This window comes from Panthera pardus, unplaced genomic scaffold, assembly GCF_024362965.1.
Source record: "Panthera pardus isolate Hobbes unplaced genomic scaffold, ASM2436296v1 HiC_scaffold_8, whole genome shotgun sequence".
Classification (NCBI taxonomy): domain Eukaryota; kingdom Metazoa; phylum Chordata; class Mammalia; order Carnivora; family Felidae; genus Panthera; species Panthera pardus.
The window spans coordinates 8,478,280-8,498,974 of record NW_026527013.1 but is presented as its reverse complement, the minus strand read 5'-3'; the positions used below and the strand labels follow the sequence as shown (position 1 = coordinate 8,498,974).

The window sequence follows — 20,695 nt, the reverse complement described above, 5'->3', positions numbered from 1 at the left end:
ATAAGTCAACAAATACAGAATCTCAATAAAAGACAGCAAGCCCCAAATTTGATGAAAAACACGAAACTACCCAGCCAATACTCTGGTTTCTCTCAGACTGTATAAATCTTTCGCCTTTTACTAAAGATTTCCGTGGAAACTACCCAGCCAAGAAGCTGAACAAACACTAAGGAGAATAAATATAAAGAGAGTTCACCATCAATCTGCTAAAAAAAAGCCAAAGACAAACAATACTGAAAGCAAGAAAGAGAAAAATGAACCATCAAGTACAGAGGAGCGTCATTACAATTAGTGGTTAAATTCTCATTTGAGACAGAGACCAGAAAGCAGTGCAATGACACATGCACAAGGAAAAAGGCTGTCAACAAAGAAATCTGTGTCCAACTAAACTATCCTTCCAAAGTCAAAGCTTCAGAAATCATACTCCCAGATCTACCAAGGCTGAGGGAACTTGTTGCTAACAGACTGTAACTCAAACCCCAAGAAATAAAGAGCATTAAAAATGGCAAACACATGGATCAATATAAAAAGACTCTATAAATACATTTTCCTTTATTTCTTCTCTACTAACTTATTCAGACCAAATCATAAGATTCTATGCAGTATGAATTAGAAGCCTGCATTGTAGGGTTTAGAGCATATGCAGGTGTAACATATGTGACAACAGAGCAGGAAGGAAGGGTAGCAAATAGAGCTACATTGGAACGTAAATTTCTCTATTTTACCAGAATGGAGATGGTATTAATCTGAAACATACTATGATAAATTAAGATGCATATTGTAATCCCCAGGGCTACTACAAAACAAATAACTAAAAGGTACAGTGACAACTGAAGTCTACACAAGAAATTAAACAGTACAATAAAAAATATTGAACACAAAAGGCAGCAAAAAGAGGCACAGAGGAACACAAAAAGACCTAAGACCAAGAAAAGAAATAGCCAAATGGCAAATGTAAACACAGTCATATTGATAATTACATTAAATGTGACTAGTCTAAGGTTCAATCAAAAGGCAGGCACTGTCACACTAGATCTAAAAAGCAAGATCTAGCTACCTGCTCTTTCAGATTCAAATGAACAGACAGGTTTAAAGTAAAAGAATGGAAAACTATAGACTACACAAACGAGCAGTAACCATAAGAAAGTTGGAGGGACTATACTAACATTGGACAAAACAGACTTCAAAACAAATATTACTGGGGACAAGGACAGATATTCAATAATGATAAAATATCACATATATCAGGAAGACAGAACAACTAAGTATATCTATCAATAGAACATGAAAATACATGAAGCAAATGTGACAGAATTTAAAGGAGAACAATTCAACAAAAACAGAGATTTTCCCATTTCGTCCTCAACAACATCATAACAACTAAACAAAAGTCAGCAAGGATATACGGGACCTGAACAACACTATCCACCAACTGAACTCTCATTTACGGAGCACTACACCCAAAAAAATGCAGAATCCTTTTTCAAGTGAACATGAAACATTCCATAGGATGCTGAGCCATAAAATGAGTCTCTGTAAATTTGAAAGAAAAATCATACAAAGTAATCTTACACCATGAGAAAATTATTTTATTTTATTATTATGTATTTATCGGGGTGGGGGGGCGGCTCGTGCATGCACACAAGCAGGGGAGAGGAGCGGAGGGAGAGAGAATCCTAAGCAGCTCCACACTCAGCATGGAGTCTGACACGGGACTTGATCCCACAACCCTGGGATCATGACCCGAGCCGAAATCAAGAGTCAGACACTCAAATGACTGAACCACCCAGGCGTGTGCTCCTACCACGAGAAAATTAAATTAGAGAACAAAAACAGAAAAACTCTTGCGGCACCTGAGTGGCTCAGTCAGTTAAGGATCCAACCTCGGCTCAGGTCATGATCTCATGGTTCGTGAGTTCCAGCCCTGCATCCAGCTCTGTGCTGACAGTTCAGAGCCTGGAGCCTGCTTCAGATTCTGTGTCTCCCTCTCTCTCTGCCCCTCCCCTGCTCATGCTCTGTCTCTCTCGGTCACAAAAATAAATAAAAACATTAAAAAAAATAAAAAAAAAAATCACAAGGGAAATTAGGAAATATTTTGAACTGAATAAAAACAGAAACAACATATCAAAATTTACGGGCTGTAGTTTCAGCAGTGCCTAAAGGGAATGTAACTTTAAACAAGTATACCAGGAAAACAAGTCTCAAATGAGTAAACTAAACTTTGACTACCAAAAAATGAAAGACAAATTACTGAAACACCAAAATGAGCAATGAAAAAGAGATCACTATGAAACCACAGAAATACGATAAGGACATAAATTTCTGAAACTGAGTCAAGAAATGGAAAAATTTGGGGGAAAAAAAAAATCTTCAACAGCTAACTGTATCAGTAAATAAAAATCTTCTCACAATGAAAAGGCCAAGTCCAGATGGCTTCAGCAGTGATTCTACCAAATATGTTAAGATTAAGGATACCAAACTTTCATGAACTCTTCCAGAAAGTACAGGAGAACATTTTTCAATCCATTCTGAGGCCAATGTTAACTACAAAGCGAGACAAAAATGTCACACGTGAATATAGACCCATAAGTCCTCAACAAAATAGTAGCCACACTGCGATACACAGGAAAGATTATACAACAGGACAAAGTAGGACTTATCCTAGGGAAGCAAGGTTGGTATACTATCTAAAAATTAACTTACATAATAAATCATATTAATAGGTAAGAAACGAAAATCAGACAATCAACTTAAAAGTTAAAAAATATGAAAAAAAAAAAAAAAAAGTTAAAAAATATGAGACAAAATGGGGCACGCCTGGGCGGCTCAGTTGGTTAAGCATCCGACTTCAGCTCAGATCATGATCTCACAGTTCGTGAGTTTGAGCCCCCCATAAGGCTCTGTGCTGACAGCTCATAACCTCACAGTTCCTGGGGTTAAGCATTGCTTTGGACTCTGCTGTTCGGGATTCTCTCTCTCCCTTTCTCTCAGCCCCACCTCTGGTCACGTGCACGTCCATGGTCTCTCTCAAACTAAATAAACTTAAAAAAAAAAATCCCCTGGGTGCCCGGGTGGCTCAGTTGGTTAAACGTCTGACTCTTGGTTTCAGCTCAGGTCATGATCTCACAGCTTCATGATTGAGCCCTGCATCAGGCTCTGCGCTGGCAGTGTGGAGCCTGCTTGGGATTCTCTCTCCCTTTCTCTCTGTTACTCCTCCACTTGTGCTGTCTCTGTCTCTCTTATAATAAATAAACAAACTTAAAAAATCCAGGATAATTTTATTAAAAAAAACAAAAAAACAAAAAAACTAGCAAGCATTTTTGTAGTAACTGATGAGCTGACCCTAAAATTTATATAGGAACCTAAAGGATCTAGAATAGACAATCGAAGTCACAAAAGTGAAGGAATAACACTTACTATAAGCTACAATCATCAAGGTAAAGTGGTAGTCACACAAAGACATGAAGATTGATAGAAAAGAAATGAGAGGCAGAAAAACCCTTAATTTATCGCCAACTGATTTCCCACAGACTAACCAAAGAAGAAAAGAGCGGTCTTTTCATCAAATGGTGCTAGATAAAATGGATATCCATACGCAAAAAAAAAAAAATCTAGACCTGTATCTCAGACCACAGGTGGCAGTCAATTCAACCATGACCTTAAATGTAAGAGCCTTAATTACAAAACTTTTAGAAGAAAACATAGAAGAAAAGTCTTTGTGACTTCAGAGAGTTCTTAGATGTAACACCAAAACACCAATGCATGAACAAAAAAATTTGATAAACTGGATTTCATTAAAATTAAAACATTTTTGCATCTGAAGAAACACTACTTGGGGGGGGGGGAGGCAAACTGGAGTGTCTGGGTGGCTCAGTCTTGGTTAAGCATTTCAATCTTGGTTTTGGCTCAGGTCATGATCTCACGGTTTGTGAGTTGGAGCCCACATCAGGCTCTACGCAGACAGTGGATTCTTTCTCTCTTGTCTCTCTGCCCGTACCCTGCTCACGCTCTGTCTCTCTCAAAACAAATAAACTTAAAAAAAAAAAAAAAAAAGGCAAACTGACTAGGGAACTGGCAGAAGATATTATAAATTACAGATTTGATAAGGAACATGTACCAAGAATATATAAAGAATTCTTTTTTTTTTTTAAAGTGAAACTAGGAATTACTTAACAATTTTTTTTTAATTTTTTTTTTTTTATTAACGTTTTTTGTTTTTTTTTTTTAATTTATTTTTGAGACAGGGAGAGACAGAGCATGAACAGGGGAGGGTCAGAGAGAGGGAGACACAGACACAGAATCTGAAACAGGCTCCAGGCTCCGAGCTGTCAGCACAGAGCCCGGCGCAGGGCTCAAACTCACGGACCGCGAGATCATGACCTGAGCCGAAGTCGGCCGCTCAACCGACTGAGCCACCCAGGCGCCCCTAAAGAATTCTTATAAAGAATTCAACTCAATGATGAGACAACAAACAACAAATTAATAACGGGCAAGAAATGTGAATAGACGTTCAACCAAAGAAGATACATGAATGGTGCATAAACATATGAAAAAATGCTCAACGTTATTAGTTACTAGGAAAATGCAAATTAAGGCCACAGTGAGATACTGCTATACACCCACCAGGATGGATATAATCGAAAGGACAGATAACACCAACTGTGGACGAGAATATGGAGAAACTGGAACCGGTGAAATGGTATAACCACTTCAGAAAACAGTTTGGCAGTTTCTCAGAAAGGCAAACATAAACTTACCATATGACCCAGCAATCCCACTCCCAGGTATCTACCAAGAGAAATGAAACCATATGTCCGCACAAAGACACGTATGGAAACGTATGAAGTGTTTATAGCAACATTACTCATAACAGCAAAAAACGGAAACAACACAAATGCTCATCGGTTGGTGAGTGGATAAAGTGGGGTTCACCATACAAGGGAACAGAACTCAGGAATAAGCAGCAATGACCTCTTGATACACAAACAACGTGGATGAGCCTCAAAAACATTTTAGCTGAAAGAAGCCAGATACAAAATGCTACATGTTACTGGACTCCATTTATAGGAAATATGCAGAAAAGGCAAAATCTACAGAGACAGAAAGTCAATCAGCAGTTTCCTAGAGCTGTAGGAAGTAGTCAGAACAAACTGTAAACCAGGAGGAAGGGGATTTTGTGGATTATAGGACATTCTAAGATTGGTCTGTGGTAGTGAATACACAAGTCTATAAATTTACTACAAATCACTGAATTGCAGCATTCCTCTTAAGGGGAGGGAGGGAGCGCCGTCCCAGGCCCTACACACAATAAACCCCAGATACCTCAAGTGGCAAGAAGGAGAGTAAAAACAGGACAAAACAAAAGATTATAGGTGACTACTATGCGGATTTCAGGTTGGGGGAAATATCTGAAGAGCACTTTAAAAATCAGTAAAAAAAACACTCGTAACTGATTAGAAATGGGCAAACAATGCAAAACATTCACAGAAAATATCAGAACGGTTAGTTAACTTGAACAAAATGCTCCACTGTAACAGCAATCAAAGAAACGCCTGTGAAAAGGTGGCAAAGCTTTTTAAGGCCCTGAAAAAAGCCTTTTAAGACACTTTAAGCCACAAGTGAAGGGGGAGTGACAGAGAGCCCCCATCTGGATGCTAATGATGGAGACGCCCCCTTATGAAACCGTTCCCTGAGTTATCCTTCCCAAGGAGGCAATCTGGAACGGAGAGAGGAATGAGGCTCTCCGTTTACAGCTTTGGCAACCAAGGAAATATCACCTCAACATGGCATAATTAAATGACTCAGAGAATTCACACAATAAATGCAACCATTTATGTTTCCAAAGAAGGAATTATAATGGGCGATAACGTACACGATCTAATGACCACAACTTCGCACGGATCTTTCTGGAGGGCGGAGCTTCAAATGTTGAGCACTTGAAAGGCGGCTGGTACAGTTGAGGATGGGGAGTTTTAAATTCTATTTAATTTGATTAATTTAAGATTGAAAGAGTCACACGTGGCTAGGGGCTACCCTACTAGAAAGTGCAGCTCTAAAGCCCCAAATTTCAGCCAAGACTGGGGCCTCAGCTGCCCTGGGCCTGCTTCCTGCTCCACGCGGTGCCCACCCAGAGCAGGAAAGGATCACGATGCAAAGGGGTGACGGATGCCCAAGGTGTGGAAGTTACCACAACAAAGCACCGAGAGCCACGACGGCCAGGAAATGGACTCTTACCTCCTCCTCTTCTTCTGAGCCACTTTCTTCACTATCAGATCTTGGAGCTACTTCATACCTAGAAAAAACAGTCAAGATTTAATATACATCTCCCCAGAACCCATAGGATTTACTTTCCTCAACAAACTGGCTTGTTTCTAAAGGAAAGCCAAATCACCCCCCAGCTGCCAGTGCCCCTGGAACGAGGCCAGCTCAGGACCCCTGGCTGCATCTGAAAGTGAGGCCCCACTCACCCGGGGTTCATCTCAAGCCAGGCCTCTAGCTGCCCTGCTTTGGGGGCATCTGTGCCCGTGAGGATCTTCCCGCTCTCGACGTGGATAACTTTCACCGGGAGGTCACTCATTTGGCTGGTCTCATCCAGAGGCTGAAAAAGAGTCACATGTGTAACCGGAGATTCTGTGGTATCCGTACCTCAAGCTTCTGCCAACTAGGGCCAACTGGGGAAGCGCCCTCCCAACTGCATGCCCCCCAAAATGGCACCAAACATGGCCACTGGTTGTGAAAATGGATTAATGACATATTAATAATCCAGTAATAACACAGAATCACCGGATGACTGCTGCTTCCTCACGGTATTTCATTTTCAGATACGTAATACATTCACGTAGTTCAAAATCCACAAGGGTACGAGGTGCGGACCCGCCCCCGCCCCCATTCTCCCCCCCAGGCCCCATCTGACAGCTCTCTGCACAGGTGCCTACCGGTGTCTGTTTCCCATGCACCCTTACAGACCGATTCCGTGCAGAAGACACAACGATTCATTTCTCTCCCTTTATACACAAATGACTACATTATTCGCATTCTTCTGGCCCTTGATTCTTTCAACTGATACTACCTTTGTAGACCTCCTCAAATATCCTCATCCTTTTCTGTTAAACAGCTAACTAGAATATTTGAAAAACAAAACAACTACCTTCCTCTTACCAACAAATACGGAATTTCTCAGTTTCTCATTTTGAGATGTCAACATTGGAAGAACATTTCCCCCCTCCATTTGCTCCTTAGAATTTCCTGGAGAAAACCTCCAAGAGGAGGAGGAGGTTCTTGTTTAAACTTTCGTTTGCATCTTCCAGGAACTGATCCCCGCCCCCTCGGCCCCTCTAAGTGTCACACTCACCGTCAACATGGCCCACACTCTAGGTAGAGATGAGCTTCCTACGTAGAGACTGCGACCAATCTCCCCCTCAAAGCTGCCCGCCATGGAAGGTGACAGTAACCACCGGTCACATGAATAGGCTCTGCGGACTGCCTGCATCAGTCCCAATCAGTGGCTTTCACCCCCCAAATGCTCCCCAGGAGTGGCTAACAGGGCTGACGCCTGCACTTCTCCCTACCCCCAAATTCTGATTCAACTGCTCTGGGCCTTTTTAAAAAGCTCCCAGGCAATTCACATGTGCCGAGGCTGAGAACCACTGGCTGAGATCAAGCACAAGTCACGGTCACCACTGAGTGATGCTACTGTAAGCAAATAGGAGGCGCGGCCACAGGTTACCCAACAGAACTCCCTTTACTGCACTCTTCTGCCCTAGGACTTTTTCCCCTGAATGCCCCACATGGCCTTACGAAGGCTTTCTGCTGTAGTAAAATGCCAGCCCACATTCTCAAAATTTCAATATAACATTTAAGATAAAAATCTCATGAAGTAAATACGTATCTGAGTTCATTGCCAGGCACTCCCATCAGGAATCTGGCCTACAGGAAAAAGTATGCATCTGCTATGGACTGAATGGTGTCCCCCCCCCCCCCACCTTGCCCCCAAGAATTCGAATGCTGAAGCCCCAACTTTCCAGTGTGGCTCTACATGGAGATGTGGCCTTTGGGGGGTAATGAGGGTTCACTGAGGTCACAAGGGTGGGACCTTCAGGATGGGACAGTGCCCCCGTAAGAGACAGCAAAGCTTGCTCTCTCGCCTCATATGGGGACACAGCAAGAAGGCAGCCATCTATAAGCCAGGAAGAGAGCCCCACCAGGAACCGACCTTGCTGCACTTTGATCTTGGATTTACAGCCTCTAGAACTGTGAGAACATAAGTCTGCTATTTAAGCCAGCCAGGCCATGGTGTTTTGTAAGGGCAGGCCAAGCTGCCCAGGAGAGAGCATCAGAAGGTACCGTACAAGAAGGCTCTTCACAACAGCGTGTGCCACAGGAGTAAGGGAACATGGGAAAGAGCCACCAGTAGGGAAGGAGCAGGGGGTGGTACATCAAGACCAAGCAGTGCAGGACCTTCCAGACAGTTACGAATAGGAAGCGAACTAAACTACCAGTCTGAAAGCTGAATGAGATTCCAATACATCGAAATGATAAAATTAAAACAGAATGAATGGCCTGATATGGACAGTGGCCCAAGATACTGTGCTAAATGGAAAGTCTAGCTTAATGTCCAGATTGCCCCAAGTGGTCTTACAACAACCCAAAAAAGGACACAGGCATAAAGATTCCTGGAAGTGCAGGGAAGACCAACCAGGGCTCAACATGCAGGCTCGTGAGAGCAGGTGCCACAGGGGCTTCCGCTTCTCATCAAACCATTTAGGTATTTTCTGCAAGAAATACTACATTTCGGCAACACTGCAAAGAATAAGGAGAGCGTGTGTGAGCTAATGTGGGAAGACGTCAGAGACAGAATGCAAAGCTGGAAAAAGAAAACCATCTGGTGGCTCACATACAGAAAAGGCCCCAGAGCCAACACCCCGACGCTTACTCACACTTTTCCTCTGGGAGGTGGGAGTGAGGAGGGCGTGGGGGCGGGCGGTGGGAAAGGAAACGCCTCTTATTTACGTCTGTCCCTTTGAAACGTCCTTCTCCCAAATGAGAGTACTGAGTGAGAATGGCTGCTTTTGGGAGGCGGGTAGGAATGTGGTAGAAAAAATGGTGCGTGGGGACAGCAGCCCCTCCCTGAGTGGGCCACTTTGCCCAGTTCTGACTTTTAGAAGCAGGCTAGTCACGTTTCACATACGAAATAAATGATGAGTAAATAAGTAAAACCAACAAGGATGGAGGAACCCACACTAATGGGAGCACAGAGAAAAACTAATCCAAGTAACTTTCAGGGTGGGGTGGCGCAGAGCAGGAGAGAGAGGGAGAGAGGAGGAGAGAGGGAGGGAGAGAATCTCAAGCAGGCTCCAAGACCAACGCGGAGCCCAACGCGGAGCCCAACGTGGGGCTTGATCTCATGACCCTGGGATCATGACCTGAGCCGATATCGAGTTTGATGCTCAACTGACCAAGCCACTCAGACGCCCCCTCCAAGTAACTTTCAAATGCAGTATTTGAAGCACACAATTTCAGGCTGAATAGCTCCAAACACAAACTAAAGTAGCCAGGAGGCTTCCTTTGCAGAAGGGTGCAAGTTAGCAATTCTGAATTACTTCCTGTATGTTCTAAGACTGAGCAAATAAGGAAATATAGCATGGCTAATGGAAGCCAGGTTTCAGGCTGTTACGGTATGGAAAGAGAGAAGGATACACACAGAAGTATCCATGTGAACTGAAGGTTCTGAATATATAGAACTAGTGATGCAGATATAAACTGATTTCCTAGATCTTTTTGCTAAGAGGGCCTAGAAGCAATGACAACCTGTACCAATAATCACATCTAAAGAGAGATCTTGATGGCCGCCTAGCTGGCTCAGTTAGTTAGTAGAGCATGCGACTCTTGATCTCAGGATCGTGAGTTCAAGCCACACTTGGGCGTAGGGCTTGCCAACTTACCTTACTTACGTATAGAATAAACAGAAATGGAGACAGAGAAAGAAAGAGAGATCTTGTTTTTTTACATATTCTTCTCTGGTAAAAAGAACCAAGGCACCGTGGAGAAATGACTGACTTCCAGGGTTTGGGCAGAGAAAGCAGAAGATGAACTTGGGCCATTTCAGTGTGCAAGAAGTAAGGAAGCCCTCAAAAGATACGTGAGCCAATCTGAAGGGGCTCCTACTGGCCCAAATTCAAACAATTTGAACTTCAAGATAATGACCGTAAGGATTAAACTAAAACAGAATCCTATGAGTTGGTACAAGGGGTTGGCAAACTGTTCCAAGAGCCACAGGGGAAAGAAGACAAAAAGCTTTTCCTTCCTGTAGAAAGTCATCTACAAAATGCAGAAGAAATCAGGGTGGATGGGGGGAGCAGGAAATCACCATAACGTAACCATCGTGGCAAAAACGGATACAGGCGGAGGTCATTAATGGATACAGAAGCTAGTGGGTAGAAGTTTGAGGAGTTAAAATATGTTTAAAGAGCCTCCAGTACCTCCCCAGAAGGTACTTAATAATCACAAAATGAGAAACAGTAACTTTTCAGCAGAGATGCCCTGGCAGACACCAAGGGATCAAGGTCAATGTCACCAGTGACTGAAGAAGTCTACGCCATGCACTCTCGACGTGACGCACGGAGAAGAACACAGCGTCACTTCTGGGTCTTGTTGCCAAGAACACATAACCTGAATCTAGCCAAAAGAGAAATAGCAAGTCAAACCCAAACTAAAAGCCTTTATAGGAAATACTTGGCTTGTTCTCTTCAGAAATGCCAAGGTCAGAAAAGGCTAAGAAGTGAGGAGCTGTTCAAGATCAAAGGAGACCAGACAGACCGTCACTGAATGAGACGCTCGGCCACGGAGTCATCGTGAAGGACACTAAAGGGACAGCTGGCCAAACCTTAATAAGAGCTGTGGATCTGATCATAGTATTATTGCATCCATGGAAAAGACAGACCTTGTTTTTAGGAAATATAGTGGGGGGTAAAGGGCTGTCCTGTCTGCATCTCCCAAACGGTTTTGGAAAAAGTGGTGTGTGGAAACAGGGAACCCAGGTGAGGAGTAGGCAGGAATCCTGTGGCCTGTAATTATGAGAGAGTGAACACTGAAAAACAATGGCATGTGCAAAGGAAAAAAGTCTGGAAGCAAACACACCCAGGAGTTAACCACGTACCCTCCTGGGGGTGGGGTTGAGGAGGGGTGGGACGTGGCAGGGGACAGATGTGGATTCTTACCACTGTCACAGAGCTCTGGTGAGCTTTCAACAGCTATAAAAATGTAAAGGAGGAAATAGATCGAAGCTCCCAGGGCTGGGCTGGCATTTCCAGGAAGCCCCTGATTCCTCACCTCGCCATCAGGTCCGATTGCAGGCGTCTGTCCTTCTGCGTTTTCTGCCTTCTGGAAGTAAAGAGGGAGACACGGTCACTCCCTGCCTGGGGAGGCAGCGGCACCCGCACCAAGACGGCTGCCCGGGTCCCATCAGGAGGGCAGGCACGGGGCGGGGTCCCAGCACACCTTCTTTTTCTTTTTCTTCTTTTTCTCCTTGGCGACCTGGGCAGCCTTGTGCTGCCGCACCAGCTCTGTGAGGTTCGCCACGTACTCGTCCGTCTGCTGCAAGAGGTAGGCCAGGCGTTTGTCCTTTTTCTGGTCGATGAGCTTGCGGTAGCCCTCCTCATCTTCAGCCTGCAGAACGGCAAGGTTATGGCATTTGCTTGCAAGTGACACATGCTCGTCCATTAGCGCCCACGGCAGGGAACCCGGGGTCAAGAAGGCCACTGGGGGTTGCTAACCGGCCACCAGCCCGCACTAAGGGAGTGCTGGGCCTCCACCACGGCCGTGCTGCATACACACCCTCCACGTAGCTATCGACTCCCCCGTCAGTATTTCCTCAACCTCTACCCAGGGCGGGTGGACCCTGAGGGGGCCTGCTAGACAGACATGCTTCTGCCAGAGGTCATCTGAAAACGCCAACAGTAAGTCTTGGCCCCTGTGTCCACAGATACACCCCAAATCCAACACTCTTTCTGGTCTGGGCCATTTTACCGTCACAGACGCGTGCAGCAAGCCCCTCCTGGCTTTCTGATAATAAACCTGATCATGTCACCCCCAGTTTATAGCCTCCTGTGGCTCCCACTCATGCTCAGAATTAAATCTAAAGCCTTCCTCATGGCCTGCAAGGCCCAACAGGACTGCCCTAGGGACTCTGGCATCACTCATGCCCTCACCACGCTATTCTAAGGGCTGCCTGCTGTGCCTCGCACTTGGCTTTCTGCCACTTCAGGCTCTTAACCTTGGTTCCTCTATCCCTGGGAGGCACTTCGTCCAGGGAGTCATGCCACCCTCCCAGAACACCCCATAAACCCCCACTCCCTCGTCCCGCCTCTTTCTTGTCAGTGTACTTCACACCATCCAAAATGATCTAGTTGGTTCCGCCTGGGCACCTGCCTCTCTAGGGCCAGTGGGGGCAGCCGTGAGGGTAGGGACTGCACGCTTCTTACTCCTGTGGCCATGTGCCTAGAGCAGGGCCTGCCAATATCTGCCCAGCTGGAGAATCGCCTCTGAATAGCCAGACACAAAGGGTGGGACGGAGGACAGGGATCACATCGGTCACTCTCGAACCTGGAGTCGGTGCCCCCTCCCTTTTCTGGGCAGAACACAGAGCCACAAGCTAGCCAGCCTAAGGTCTTCTGATCACTGGTGGAATGAAGAGGCAAAGGTCTCAGACCAGGTCTCTTGGAGGCCCAAACCCAAGCCCGTTCTTTCTCTCCGTCCCAACGCTAACTCGAGCAGTCAACCGCCTCAGCAGAACACAGGGTCATCGATCCCCGGTGTCTGTCACACCCAAAGCACACACAAAGGGACACGACGTCACGAAGGCAGGACTTTACCATGAGCCTCCGCATTCTCTCTTTCTCAATCCTTTCGTTTTCCTTCTTCTGTTCCCTCTCCGTGTTGGCGTGGTACGTGGCCACGGCCTTCGTGAGTTTCTGGATTTTGCCTGTGACCGATCTGTGATATTCTTTGAAATCCTTGGCATGCTGCAGAATGCTGTTGAGGTATTCCTGCAGGAACACACACAGAAAAGAGGACTGGCTATTCCACAGGCTCACTACAGTGTTGCCCCAGCCGAGACAAAACTTTAAAGGCAGTTGGTTTAAAACCAAGAGGACATAACCAAAACAGTACCAGGACACTGTCTGCCTATGCGGTTCGGCGTTCTCTGGACAAGGAAACACTCCATGCCGGTGACCGGTGGGAAGGGCCCTCCCTCGTGTACAACAGGGCAAGCCGCCTTGCTGGAGCCACCTGGCACTGAACGTAACCACTTCGAAACGCTCTGACCCTCCAACCAATTATTCCACTGCCAGGAATTTACTTTAAGGAAAACGAGCAGACATTGGCCAACAGAATTCAAATACAAGAATGCCCAGTTTAGCGTTCTCTTTAACACTGGAAGGTTGAGAACATGCTACCTGTGCCCGAACAGGAAAATGGTTGCAGAAGTTACTGGATGCTGGACACACTGAGGAACACAACATACGTGTTAAAAATCACGCTTCCACAATACTTAAAGACAGAACGTGTGTACGTATTTGTTTACGGGTGGCTACTTTACTTCTGATTATTCTGTGCACGCACAAGAAAGCTACCTGGAATGATATATACCAAAAACCCTTGCTAACAGTGGTTACCAGTATTAGATAGGGAGTAAAGACCTTTAGAAAATGTAAATGAGCAAATGGGGCGCCTGGGTGGCTCCTTCGGTTAAGCATCCGACTCCTGATTTCAGCTCAGGTCATGAGCTTGTGGTTTATGGGTTCAGGCCCTGCGTTGCACTCTGCAATGGCAGTATGGAGCCTGCTTGGGATTCTCTCTCCTTCTCTGCCCCTCCCCCACTCTCTCTCTCACTCTCTCTCAAAATAAAATTTAAAAAACTTACCAAAAAAAAAAAAAAAAAAAATGGAAATGAGCAAATAAACAGAATCATCCCCACATCCTACTCCAGACAGATTTGGTCTTCCTGACTGGTCTTGTAAAGTAAAGTCAGATCACGGCCTCCTCTGCTCAGGACCCTCCACGGCTCCCCCCTCACTCAGAGCAAAGGCCCAAGTTGTGCCCTCGGCCCAGAAGCTCTGCCCGTCACCTCCCCATCCTCCCCTTCTCCCCACACTGGGATCCCTGCTGGTCAGAGAACACAGGGCACATTCCAGCCCCAGGGCCTTTGCATCTTCTCCTGGATCTGCAAAGTTGCTTGCCCACATGTCCCTGTGGCTACCCTCCCTCAGGTCTCCACTCAGATCCACACTGTGTAAACAGCCCCTCCGTCACCCTCCATCCACCCCTGCTTTGCGCCTTCTCATACTCCACCACCTCCCAACGTGGTATATGTGATTATGGCCCGTCCTCCCACTGCCGTTTGGTTTTGTCCACGGACATACTCTCGGTGCCCAGAATACCGTTACGGCGAGCAGAAAAGACAAACAGGCAGCACGCTCAGACACAAACCAAACGAGACTCCACAGCGTGCAAGCTCAGCCGAGCCTCGCGCTGGGTGGGGCACCCGCACCTGGTGCTTCTGCCGGCGCTTGCGCTCCTGCTCGATCTTCTGCTGCTTCTCCAGCTTCTCGGTGATGCGGGCCTCGCGCAGGGACTGCCGCTTGCTGCGCTTGTAGGCCTTGGCATTGAGGGCCGTCTCCAGGGCGGTGTCCCTCCTCATGCACACCACCACCTCCTGTCGCAGCTTGAGGAAGACAAGACGCGCACAACTCCGTCAGGTCCACGAGTAACTACACATCCCAAGCTAGACAGAACGCTGCTCTGGATTTCCGGAAGGATCCTTGCTAAATGCCGTCTGGAGGGGGCCCATGGGTAGCGCAAGCACAGGTCAGGAGACAACTGCTTTTGGACACCCAGCAGAAGGTTCTCTCACACCTTCAGAGGTCTCCAGCTTTGCCTATCGTCAATCCCACAGAAAATACTTCTTACGGGTCATTCAAAATTAAAGCACCCTCAGAAACAGGCCCATTTTTAAGTCTACCGTTTCAAAATGCGATGTGGTGTCTTAGGGAAGACGCACAACTACTCATCCCAAGAACGGCTACTGTCCCACCGCTGTGCACGGCACGAGAGGAGAGATGCGCAGCCAGCTAATGAGGACGCAAGGACACTGCTGCTCTCAACGTCAAGGCGCATTTAATAACTGCCTGGCAAATAGGAGAAAAGGCCCTTTTCCTCAAGCAGCAGGCCTGCACCTGTGCCCACCTGCCTCTGGAAGTTCAGCAGCCTGAGGGCCTTGAGCTCAATGGTCGCTTTGGTTCGCAAATCCCCGGCCAGGGACCCGGGAAGGTTTTCAAGTTCCTGAATTCGGTGTGCGATTCGAGCCTGCAGCCTGGGATACAGAGACAGAAGAAAAGAGCAGTGATGAGAGATCTTGTCTATTCACGGGAGCTCCTCTGTTCCCTCTCATTAAAGGTGGAGCTTCAGGAGAACCTACCTCTCAAGGTAGGCAGATCCCAGTGATGAGACAAGAAATAGCTCAATAAAGGATGCCAGCCACAGCGCACAACACATAAAGAGGACAGGCACAGAAACCAGAACCCGACAGGGCACACCTGCCTTCTGACATCCCAGCAGTGTGAGCGGCTTATGGAGGCAGACCAGCGTCTCTACCCCAGCCCTGGGTCTCTAATTCGCCTAGGGAGAATGCGCAGAGCAACCCTACAGGCTTGGTCTTAAAGTTCAAATGCGATAATCCCCCTTCGCAGTGTTTCGCATATTTATTAAGCACCTACTGTGTGCCAGGGACTGACCCAGGTGTTAGACCTTAGCACTAAACAAGACTAACAGGGATATTTGTTATTCTCATAGAGCTCACAAGCTTATCAACAAGACAGGCCATAAAGCAGTTAAAAATGTTTACACTAATTCCAGAGAGTACCACGTACTCTGAGAAGGGAGCTGGAAGTGAGGGAGGTGGACAGGGCCACTTTGGGCAGGTGACCTCAGCAATTAGGCCTAAATTAGCCAAAGAATCAAGCCCAGCCTCTGTAAAGGCCCTGGAGCAGTAATGAGTCTAACTTACTCAACAGAAAGAGGAACAGGGAGAGTGGAATAGGCAAGGACAAAGCCTCGGGCAGGGACTAAAAACAAAAAGGCGCTTCCTGGATGGGCAATGGGACACTAATGGCAGATTTGAACCTGGGGAAGAGATCTAAAGAAGTCACTCAGAAGAGACTTCACACTGCCGTGTGGCAAACAGACTGCACCACTGAGGGTGTATAGGTGGGGCAGACCAGGTGGCTGCGTCCACAGTGTGAAGAAGGCCACCAGTTCCTGGGACGGAGGAGGAAAGCTGAGATGAGGACACGGAGGGTGAGGGAGGGCGAGCGATAGTCAAGGGGCTGCAGGGTCTGGCCCAATGAGCTGCTGCCGGGTGCGTGGAACAGAGACTGGAAGGAAACGGTGGAGGGAGGGACAGGAGGACATCCGGAAAGGCCACGTTTAAGCTGTCTAAATGCAGCTGGAGGGGAGGTGCCTGGGTACAGGGGTGGGAGCTCCGGAGCACATCACAGCTGGGGAGGCATTCTGGAGACTGTTATTGGCCAAAGATTTCCTGATACATCTGGGGATTACGGCGAACGAGGCCCAGCCCTCCCTCATGGAGCTTACATTCGTCAAGGGAGGCCAGCCCTGAATAAGTTATCAATGCAATGGAAAAAAGGGGGAGGGAGGTACAGGGTGCTCAGGAGGCAAATCTGAGGTGCCCCAGCAGTATGGGATAGAGTGATTCAGACCTGCTGTGTGCCTGGCACCGCAGCCAGCCCCTGGCACCCAGAAGGCCTTGGCAAAGCAGCCAACAACTAGTGATGTTTGGGAAGGGCCCATCACAAAGCTTGACCGGTTGCTTGTGGAGTGTTCATGAGCCGAACATCAGCAAGGAGAAACGGGCACTTCCATTCCCACACCTACTGGGACAGCCTCTGCAGAGGGCCATTTTGCAGACTCTCGGAAAATTTCCCTGCATGTGTCCCCCATACCCAAGCAATGGCCGTTTTATGGATTTATTCTGACACATGTGCATACAGTACTGTTTTAACAAAAGATTGGGGGCGGGGATTCAAAACAACCTGACATCCCTTATTACAGCTGAATAAATTATGGTATAGCCCCCAGGTAGATACTATGTGTGCAAAAAAGGAAACCTCACTGGGGCACCTGGAGGCTCAGTCGGCTAAGTGTCTGACCCTTGATTTTGGCTCAGGTCATGATCTCACAGTTCATGAGTTCAAGCCCCACATCAAGCTCTGCAGTGACAGTGTGGGGCCTGCTTGGGACTCTCTCTCCCTCTCTCTCTGCCACCCACCCCCCACAAAGCACACACTCACTCTCTCTCAAAATAAATAAACTTAAAAAGAGAGAAAAAAAGAAAAGCTCACTTTGTACAAACAGAGAATGATCTAAGCTATGCTCCCACGGAGGAACGGTGTGCACGCCATGGAGTACCTGGGACCACAGGGCTGCCCAGGCTTTCACCGGATTTCTCTGGAAGGATATGTACTTATACAGAGAACCAGGCAGCTGGTGACAGCTCTCTGGTCACATACCTCACTGGCTTTCAGAACAGTGAGCCAAACTGACACGCATCAGGGCCGCCCCGAGTGAGGGGCCCCAGGCAGCCGCTCCCTCACCTGTACTCCCGCTCCTGCAGGATCTCCACAGGGTCCAGGCCCCGAGGCTTCTGGATGGGGGTGATGCGGCTCTGCTTCTGGTGCAAGGGCACCATGGGGGCAGGCTGGGCAGGCTGCCCCGGCGACTGTGTCTGGGGCGGCATCACCGGGGAGGCGGCGGGCGGGACGGCAGGGGGCGCTGGTGAGGGGCGGCCCGTGGGCTGTGGGGGGATCAGCTTCTGAGGTGTGCTCGTGGGGGCAGCAGCATTCGCCATGGGTCCTGGGGGCGGTGGGGGAAAGAGGGGTCAAGCGGCGATGACAGAGCTTTGAATTCTGGCTTGATTCCAGGGGTAAATGAAGAGCCAGCCGGGCACTCCCTGCCCCGGTGACAAGCTCGTCCCCGTGGCTGACTAAGCCCGTGCAGGCTGCCACGCTGCTTCCTGCTCAGGGGTCTCACTCCCTCCTGCTTCCTCTAGATCTCAGCGTATGTGCCCCTTCCTGAAGGCACGCCTGCTCAAGCACTGCTCACAGGTTTGGTCTTGCCGCGTATGGCCTCCTAGGACCAGAAGTTTCCGGACTGTCATCCGGTGCCAAAGGAAGCCTACTGAGGCAATTAGCTCTTCAGTGCCCATCACTAAACCTCGTCCTTCGAGAGGATGAGGAATGAGTCCGTTTTGCCCATGCTTCATCCCAACAGATGTGCCTCTCCAATACTTAAGACCACGTTTTACACAGAACACAGAGACTGCGCGCAGAAGAAATGGAACCCTGAGCCACCCTGTCACCCTGCCTGCCTCCCACAGCACTGGGGGATATTCTCAGGAGGCCAGGGGGTCACACGTGGCCTCCAGGCTCGGAGGCCCAAATTCTGAAGGCTGGTATTCATGGCTACAGCAATGCCGCCCCACAGCCTCGCTGCAGTCATACAATGGACTCGCTCATCAGTACCCTTCTCTTCTTGGTAAAGACAGCCCAGGATCACCACGACCCACAGGACAAGGTGGGGTGGGAACCATGCAGTGGAACCAAACTTAAACCTCTGGGAACGGACCAGGGACAGATAGACCCAAGAAGGCAGAAAGAAGCAAGGACTTGGGGCGCCTGGGTGGCTCAGTGATTTAAGTGTTTGACTTCAGCTCAGGTCATGACCTCCCGGTTTGTGAGTTTGAGCCCCACATGCTGTCAGCATGGAGCTGGCTTGGGATTCTCTCTCTTTCTCTCTCTCTCTCTGTCTCTCCCCCACTCATGCTCACTCTCTCTCAAAATAAATAAATAAACTATAAAAATATATATATTTAAAACAAAGAAAACTAAAAGGCAAGGACTTGTTCTCAGTCCCCTCTCGGGTTCTGCATGGCGCAAGCTCGTGAAGAGCAGGGAACAGGCACGCCACCAAGACAGAGGAAACTTACCTTCAGGCCAAGGCTTGGGAGGCCCTCCGGGGGGCTGACCTGGCATCCCAGGGGGCACACCTGAGGGTCCTGGGGGGGGCATGTTGGGCCCTCCCATACCTGCACACGGGGAGAAACAAGAGAATAAAAGGCATCCTGTGTTTATGCCCGCATCCACCCGCACGGGCAGTCCTGGCTCCAGGGGACACAGCCAACAACAGCCCCTCAGTGTGGACGAGAGGTCGGGGTGGGGGGAGGAGAGCGGAGAGGCGGCGGGAGGAACTTGCATCGCGCTGGCAGCCCCGCCTGCCCGAGGGCCGACGCCGCGCTGTCTCTGGGGGGACGCACGCGGGCAGCACGGCCCAGGCCGGCTGACACCGGTGCCCATCCCGGTCGGTTCGCTCAGTCCCCTCCCTACCCCGAGCGCTGTGGACGGTGGGTCTTACCGTGAGGCCGGCTGTAATTTGGAGGTGCTGGTCCTGGACCTGGCCCGGGGCCGGGGCCGGGGCCGGGGCCGGGTCCCGTTGCGGACACAGAGGGTGGAGGTAGCGTTGGCATCTGCTGCTGCATCCCGGGCATCGGCCGCTTCCCCTGCACCGCCATCTGCAGGTGGTCAGGGAGGGGCTGGCCCCTGGCCAGCATCTTGTAGGCCATGATCTGGGCTCTGAGCTGATGCAGCTGGTTCTGGTTAAACGGAGTCGGGCCCCGGTTCTGCTGTCCCAAAGCCTGGGGATCGGCGCCGTCCAGCGGGGCCCCTCCTGGCCCAGAGGACATCTGTGGGCCTGAGGATGGGCCGCTGGCTGGAACCGGACTGGAGGCGTGCTCGGAGCCACCCAGAGGGGAGGGGTAACCTGTGGGGCCACGTGGATCCAAGTGGTAACTCGGCAACACACATCCTAGAACGTCTAAGGCAAAGACGGCAACCTTTCGGCTGCGCTGACACCAGCTCCTATCTCGAGACGGGGGTGGCCAAGGGACTCTACTCCTGTGATTCAAATGACAAGTGCCCAGAGAGAGGACACGCGCTGGCAGCCTGACCAGCGGCCGGCACAACTGGTTTGGTGTTGGCTCAGCTTTCAGCAAGTCGCCAAGGGTCAATGCTGGGATGTTACACAGATCCAGGCCTCCCTCAGGCCCGCCCCCTGCCCCTCAGCTAGGATAGAATGCTCCTCTGACCCCCATGTAGAGCCCCTGGGCGCAAGGAGCTTCCCACCGATAAGAGGAAATCACATACTCCATCAATTCTCAAGCTGCCCTGTTCAGAAAAACCACTTGGAAGGCTTGTTAAAGCAGAGCCCCACCCCCACCCCAAGATTCTGCCGCAGAAGCTAAAGTGGGGCCCGGGAAGGTGTATCCTTAATATGCTCCTGGGTAGCTTGGGAGCTGCCAGCCCGAGGCGCCCACTCTGCTCAGCCCCCATCTAACCTCCAGTGCTTCACATGTATCCACCCCTTTGGCGTCCCCGCTCCCGGGGCTGCTCAAAGACAGACTGGCCTGAGACGGGCACCAGCCAAGCCCAACCCCAAGCCCAACAGTCTCCCAAGGGCTGAACTGTGCTGGGTCTACCCTGTTTGTGCCTACGGGAGACCCAACTAGAAAAATGACCTCAGGGCACCCAGGGGGACAACACATACAAGGAAAGAAGAGTAATCAAAC

The 20,695-nt window shown here is 48.9% G+C and overlaps 1 protein-coding gene and 1 non-coding gene across 6 annotated transcripts in view; one reads left to right on the top strand and one right to left on the bottom strand.

The window, feature by feature from the left end:
- SMARCA4 (SWI/SNF related, matrix associated, actin dependent regulator of chromatin, subfamily a, member 4) overlaps nucleotides 1-20,695 on the bottom strand; it is an 89,626-nt gene that overhangs the window by 49,278 nt on the left and 19,653 nt on the right. For all 5 annotated transcript variants that reach the window (XM_053898490.1, XM_019427693.2, XM_053898491.1 and 2 more), the window contains exons 4-13: nucleotides 19,486-19,890; nucleotides 19,061-19,159; nucleotides 17,670-17,928; nucleotides 15,244-15,370; nucleotides 14,549-14,722; nucleotides 12,870-13,043; nucleotides 11,497-11,664; nucleotides 11,329-11,379; nucleotides 6,468-6,598; nucleotides 6,235-6,292 (exon numbers count right to left, since the gene is read on the bottom strand). In XM_053898490.1, coding sequence (XP_053754465.1) covers nucleotides 6,235-6,292; nucleotides 6,468-6,598; nucleotides 11,329-11,379; nucleotides 11,497-11,664; nucleotides 12,870-13,043; nucleotides 14,549-14,722; nucleotides 15,244-15,370; nucleotides 17,670-17,928; nucleotides 19,061-19,159; nucleotides 19,486-19,890 — 1,646 coding nt within the window. The remainder of the gene's footprint in view (nucleotides 1-6,234; nucleotides 6,293-6,467; nucleotides 6,599-11,328; nucleotides 11,380-11,496; nucleotides 11,665-12,869; nucleotides 13,044-14,548; nucleotides 14,723-15,243; nucleotides 15,371-17,669; nucleotides 17,929-19,060; nucleotides 19,160-19,485; nucleotides 19,891-20,695) is intronic.
- On the top strand, nucleotides 79-194 carry LOC128775837 (U5 spliceosomal RNA). Its single transcript, XR_008420791.1, has one exon. It is a non-coding gene; the product is annotated as a U5 spliceosomal RNA (small nuclear RNA).